We start from the raw sequence: 6,575 nt of genomic DNA on the forward strand, positions 1-6,575 counted from the left end.
TTTACATTTTGGTGATGTTATTTTTCTTTCCAAATTGCCATCAGTAAGTGAAAATGTAATAGACTATGAATCAGAAGATATACTGCAGTGCAATACTAGAGAAGTCTCACAGACGCTGCTTAACTTTCTTTTTTTTTGAGACAGGGCCTTGCTCTGTTGCCTGGGCTAGAGTGCAGTGGCGTCATCATAACTCACTGCAACCTCAAACTCCTGGACTCAAGCGATCCTCCTGCCTCAGCCTTCCATGTAGCTGGGACTATAGGCATGCACCATCATTCCGAGCTTATTTTTCTATTTTTTGTAGAGATGGGGTCTCACTATGTTGCTCAAGCTGGTCTTGAACTCCTGGCCTCAAATGATCCTCCTACCTCAGCCTCCTGAAATGCTAGGATTACATGCATGAGCCACTGTGCCCAGCCTTGAATAGCATATTTTTGATCTATGTTTGGTTGAAGAAATTCCATGTGGATTCACACAGTTCAAACTCATGTAATTCAAGGGCCAACTATAGTTATGATTCACCTACTTGATCCTGAACTAATTGTCAGAATTCCTTATGATTGAATATAATCATGAGTTTTACTGTTAGTAGGTAATAGATAATAGTGGCCTGGCTAATTTGTCTTCTAATTCCAGGTATACTTGATTATAATAAAGAGTAAAGTCGTATTTGATCATTCCTATTTATGAAATATTTTATCTGGAAATCACTTCAAATTTATAGAAAAGTTGCAGGAATAAAAGCATTGCAAAGAACACCCATATATCCTTCACTAGGATCAAACTGTTGGTAACATTTTAACCTCATTTGCTTTATTATTTGTGTTCTCTTTGTGTCACCTTACATCATTCATTTTTCTGAAACATTTGAGAGTAAGATATATGTACCTTGGCCCTTTATTTGTAATTGTGTATTTTCTAAGATTAGGAATATTCTCTTACATGACTATAGTTAAGTTACCAACTTTAGCACATTTGAAAATGATACAGTGCCAGATGTGGTGGCTCACGCTTGCAATCTCAGTACTTTGGGAGGCTGATGCAGGAGGATCACTTGAGGCCAGGAGTTTGAGACTAGCCTGGGCAATATAGCAAGACCCCATTTCTATAAAAAATAAGAAAAATTAGCTGGGTGTGATGGTGCATGCCTACAGTCCCACCTGCTCAGGATGCTAAGGGAGGAAGATCACTTGAGCCCAGGAGTTTGAGGCTACAGTGAGCTATGATTGTACCACTGCACTCCAGCCTGAGTGACAGAACAAGACCCTGTCTCAACAACAGCAACAAAAAGATGCGACACAGATTTTTATCTAGCTAGTGAAAATTATCACTACCATTTTATAGGACAGAAAATAGATTCCCAAGGTCACATGGTTCAATAATGACTGATTATGTTTTTTGTAAATATTTTCATCGTAGTTATATTTATCGTGATAGGCTTTAATCCCTGAAGACAGGTCTGTGTGAGATAATGCCTCATTTATTTTGTTAGGAAATAGGTGTTTTACATAATGAAGCAGCTAGAAAAAGTAAATCTTTGAGGTACCAAACTTTTAAACTAAATTGCACAGGAAGCTTTCTAAAATGCAATACATACTTGGCTAACTTTTCATACACAATCTCTGGAACATGATTTTTAAAAATATTTATTTTAAGGCTGGGTGCAGTGGCTCACGCCTGTAATCCTAGCACTCTGGGAGGCTGTTTGAGCTCAGGAGTTCGAGACCAGCTTGAGCAAGAGCGAGACCCCTGTCTCTACTAAAAATAGAAAGAAATTAGCTGGACAACTAAAAATATAGAAAAACTTAGCCAGGCATGGTGGCACATGCCTGTAGTCCCAGCTACTCGGGAGGCTGAGGCAGAAGGATCGCTTGAGCCCAAGAGTTTGAGGTTGCTGTGAGTTAGGCTGGAGACATAGCACTCTAGCCCGGGCAACAGAGTGAGACTCTGTCTCAAACTAAATAAATAAATATAAATAAAAATTTTTATTTTATTGTTAGGGACAGGGTCTCACGTTGTCTCCCAGGCCGGAGTGCAGTGGTGTGATCCTAGCTCACTGCACCTTCAAACTCCTGGATTCAGGTGATCCTCCTGCTTCAGCCTGCTGAGTAGCTGGGACTAAAGGCACACACCACCACACCTGGCTAATTTTTTCTATTTTTGATAGAGACAGAATCTCAAACTCCTGATCTCAAGCGATCTTCCCACCTTGGCCTCCCAGCATGCTAGGATTACAGGCCTGAGCCACCATGCCTGGCCTGTTGAATATCTTTCTATGTTTATTGTTTATTGACCATTTGTATATCTTTTCTCATGACTAGTTTTGGTATGTCTGGTTTTGATATCATGACTATATTTTCACATATAAATCATATATGTGAAATTCCAGAGAATTAAAATATCTAATGTAAATGAAAAGTGGTGATTATGATTATGTTAATTTTCTTACAAAAATCAACCAAAACTCTACTGAACAGGAAAAATAAAGGAGGTAAAACTTTTAGATTTTTGTAAAGGAAATTAATTGGTAAAACTGGAATTCATTGTGCTGAGGACTCTAAGAAAATTTTGGAATGCGTGTGTGGCTGGCATAAGGTCACAGCAAACAATCGGCCAGTGTTAAGGCCTTGAAAATAGTCCTGTTTGTTAAACTAGTCCCTTGTTGAGGTATTTGTTAATCCTGGGCTATTTACCTAAATAGTAAGAGTCAAGTCAACTGAGAAATCAACTGAGAAATTTGGTAAAGTGGCTAAAATATAAATAGATAAAGTCAGTATTAACTGTGACTCATTAAGATATACAGCAGTTGAAGAATATCGCAAGAAATGTTTAAGACATGAAAATTATGATATTTTACTGAGAAATATAAAAGATTGGAATGATTGAGTGAATAAACCATGTGCCTGGATGGAGAAATGTGATAGTTGTTAAATATTGAATTGATAAAGGGCAGTTCTTCTCAAATTAATATATTTAATATAATTCCAGTGTGAGTGACTAGAGGGGGTTGGATAAAATATAAAAATTAAAGAAAAATAATAATTTAAAAAAAGATTCCTGTCAATATTTTAACAAAATTACTAATTTCTATAATTTATTTGGAATGTGAGAGATGAATTAAGACAATTTGAAAACATTCCAAATTCTTTACCTGCTATATAGAATAACACCTAGTGAATAATAAATCTAGTGTTTAGTCAGGAATAAACAAACTAATGGAAAGAATTGAGGACCCTCAGAAAGAGCTGTTTACGTGGTGTTTGGCATATTACTTCCAATTAGTTGGGAAAGGGTGGCTTATTATAAGCTTTATTTAAAGACAAACTTGGAAAAACTATTCAGCAGTGAATTATAAGTTATTGTCAAAATAATTTAAATGCTGAAAATAGAAAACTGAAGTTTTCCTTCTGGTTTTCTTTGTGTGTGAAAATGTATGTATAGGTGGGAGAATTTATGAATTTTCATATGTATTTGTAATGTAAAATATTACCTTGGTTTCAAAAATATCTTTTTTTAATGGGAGAATTTTTTTTATGAACAAAATAATGCGCCTCTTCAAGAATTATGGCTATAAAGAATTTTTCTTAAAGTAGATTTTTACCACACTAAAAATTATTCACTAAAACGGATACAAATGCAGTGTTGATGCTAGAAGGTTATGCAATGTTACGTATCTTTATAAATATGAAGTAGTCTAACTTCTAATGTTTTGTTTTGTTCAGTCAGGTCAATTCAGTGAAGATATGATACCTACAGTGGGCTTCAACATGAGGAAAGTAACTAAAGGTAACGTCACAATAAAGGTATGTCAGCTTCTTGCCATACTTGATTTAAAGTGTTAGTGTATACATCTAGGAATTTTTCTGTTTGTTTCTTTTTTTTTTTACTTGAGTATTTGCAGTTCTTGAGTAATGAACGCACATGTTTCTAAAGAGCATAAATCAGTTGTTTTTTGTTTCTCTAATAGATCAAAATGTATAGGAGTTATACTCATAAAAAACTTAGTATATTTACACTGAAAAGGATTTTACAAAAATAATAAAACTTAGTACATGGTTTGGGCAGAATATTTGGGATTCAGATATTCCTAGGAAATAAAGATTCCATCTTTAAAGTATTTGGAATGTGGTATTACATTATTTCATGAATAATATTTTATTTTGAAAGGTAATAATTTACTATTTAAAATCTTGGTAGTTTAGTATTATATTTGTGGCAGCAAATTCTGTAACCTAGTTTTCCCTTTTTTTACTGCTAAGTCCTAAAATTGAAAGTATGAGACAGGCAAAAGTTAACTAGTTGTTTAACACAATTTTATTTTTAGAATGAGTTTGACAGATTTAAATCATAGATTGTTATACTGTTTATTAGGGGTAATATTTTAGCATTTTTGTTTTGGTTTGGTTTTGGTTTCCTATTTCATGGAAGTTTACTTCTGTGGCCTGAGACCTAATGGCCATTTTGCCTAATTATCGTGGTTCACAGAAGCTGTTCACTAAATTCTTTCTGTGTGGCTCATCTACTAAAGCTCGTAATTTAGTCATTGTGTGTCTATGCATGTGATCAGTGTCTGTAGTTAAATTAGAAGCCTCATGCAGATCAATACCATGACTTGAGACATTTATGAGCCCAGTGCTCAGTGTGTACCCAGCATGAATAGGCATAATAATAAAATTATTCTGGACAGTGACTTTCAAAGGGGTAAAATAGTTTTATACAAGAAAAACACTGTAGCAATGTTGGCTATTTATTTACAGGATAATTTTAAAGATTAGATATTAATGTATACCAAATCAGACAAGTAAAATTTAATAGATTCTGAACCGTTGTTTTCTGTCTTGGCATTTAAATCTGGATGATGCATGGTTCTGTAGATTTTAAAAGTCTTATCTTAAAGACATATATTTTCAATATTAACCAGTAGGTTAACAAAGTATTGCACATAAACCAAATCTTTGCTCAAGCAGAATTTTAGATCTAGTGTAAACATACTAAATACAAACTTCAAGTTTAGGCGTGGCAGCAAGAATTCTCAGACTAAAAGATTGAGCTCAAGTTTTTCAGGAGCACTCTGGCTCTACTGTTGTGGGAATGAATATATTTCCTGATCTTTCATCCCTTCTTCTGCTATTTCCTCTTTCAATGAATTATTTGAAATACCTTTATTAAGAATTGTTTTGTCTTGATTTAAAGATCTGGGACATAGGAGGACAACCCCGATTTCGAAGCATGTGGGAACGGTATTGCAGAGGAGTCAATGCTATTGTGTAAGTTTTTTTTTTTTTTTTTTTTAAGGTCAATTTAGGCTTCAAAGAAGAAAGTTATTTTTAGTACTTCAGGCTCAGTTTTTATCTCAGGCAATACAAATCTTTCTTAGCTAATATCTTGGTGTAATTCCATTAACATGAGGTTAAAAAAATTAATCACAGAATGAGAGCTTTATTTATGTTTTTTGTTTATGCAGCTAAGAGCTAAGGGATATAAATGTTTTACTATCATGTGTTAGCCTCTGGGAATAGTCTAGTTAAAAGTGTTTATTTATGAGTGCTGAACCTTTCTTTATCCAGGACTTAGTTTATTTTGATTAACAATTTCAATAATGTGAATCTTAAGAAAATAAAAAATCTGTAATCCTAATTGTCATCATCAAGGCATATGGAGAAGGCATGTTGAGATCACTTCATTTTTTTTTAAGTTACATGATAGATGCCGCAGATCGTGAAAAAATAGAAGCCTCCCGAAATGAACTGCATAATCTTCTAGATAAACCACAGTTACAAGGAATTCCAGTAAGTATGGAGTACTTGTTATTTTACATTTGTAATTATACAATTATAGTAATTATGTTTGAAATCAATAAAGAAGTCTTACGTTTACCAAGTATCTGCCCTATATTGGGCTTTGTGCTATTTATGGATTTCTTAATCAGATATTTACTAAAGTACCATGCAGCAGGAGCAGCGCTCAGCCCTGGGGATATGGTGGTGAACAGAAATCAGTAGAAACATACCCCTTGCTGTCATGCAGCGCTGATAAATGCTAGGAAGTAAGCGGCAAGAGGCTATGAGGATTAAGTTAGAAGGGAGATTTGATATAGTTTGGAAAGAAGGAAGGATTCTCTAAGGAAGTGATGCTTGAGCTGAGATCTGAGGGATGTGATGGTTGGAGGGGAAGAGAGTTCCAGGCAAAGGCCTTTGGGTAGGAGGAAGTGGGGCACTGAGAGAAGTTCAGTCTTCTAGAGTACAGAGCAGAACAGGGAGGGTGGAGTAGAGTGTGGCATGCCATGCGGCAGGTGGGATGCTAGAGGAGGCCATGCTGGGCAGAACTGTGTGAGAAGCCAGTGAAGTGTTTTAAATGATCAGATTATGATTTGAATAGATGATTCTGATTACAGTTTAAGAAGGGATTGAAGTGATCAAGAGAGACTATGAGGAAGAGGGTTTGGGTTCTTAGTTGGCAAGCAATATAAAGCTGATTTAAGTAGAAAGGAATTCATTGAAAGGATATTGGGTGGCTCACTGAGTCTGGGAAGGCTGCACATAACCAGGCTCAGAAAATAGGCTGGGGCCGGGCGC

At 35.3% G+C, this 6,575-nt stretch overlaps 1 protein-coding gene across 1 annotated transcript in view; it reads left to right on the forward strand.

Moving 5' to 3' along the window:
- Positions 1-6,575, forward strand: part of ARL8B (ADP-ribosylation factor-like 8B) — an 84,039-nt gene that overhangs the window by 68,703 nt on the left and 8,761 nt on the right. The window contains exons 2-4 of the mRNA XM_012647051.1: positions 3,723-3,803; positions 5,194-5,267; positions 5,696-5,789. Of these exons, the coding sequence (XP_012502505.1) occupies positions 3,723-3,803; positions 5,194-5,267; positions 5,696-5,789 (249 nt within the window). The remainder of the gene's footprint in view (positions 1-3,722; positions 3,804-5,193; positions 5,268-5,695; positions 5,790-6,575) is intronic.

Source organism: Propithecus coquereli, unplaced genomic scaffold, assembly GCF_000956105.1.
Source record: "Propithecus coquereli isolate 6110/MARCELLA unplaced genomic scaffold, Pcoq_1.0 Scaffold107, whole genome shotgun sequence".
NCBI lineage: Eukaryota > Metazoa > Chordata > Mammalia > Primates > Indriidae > Propithecus > Propithecus coquereli.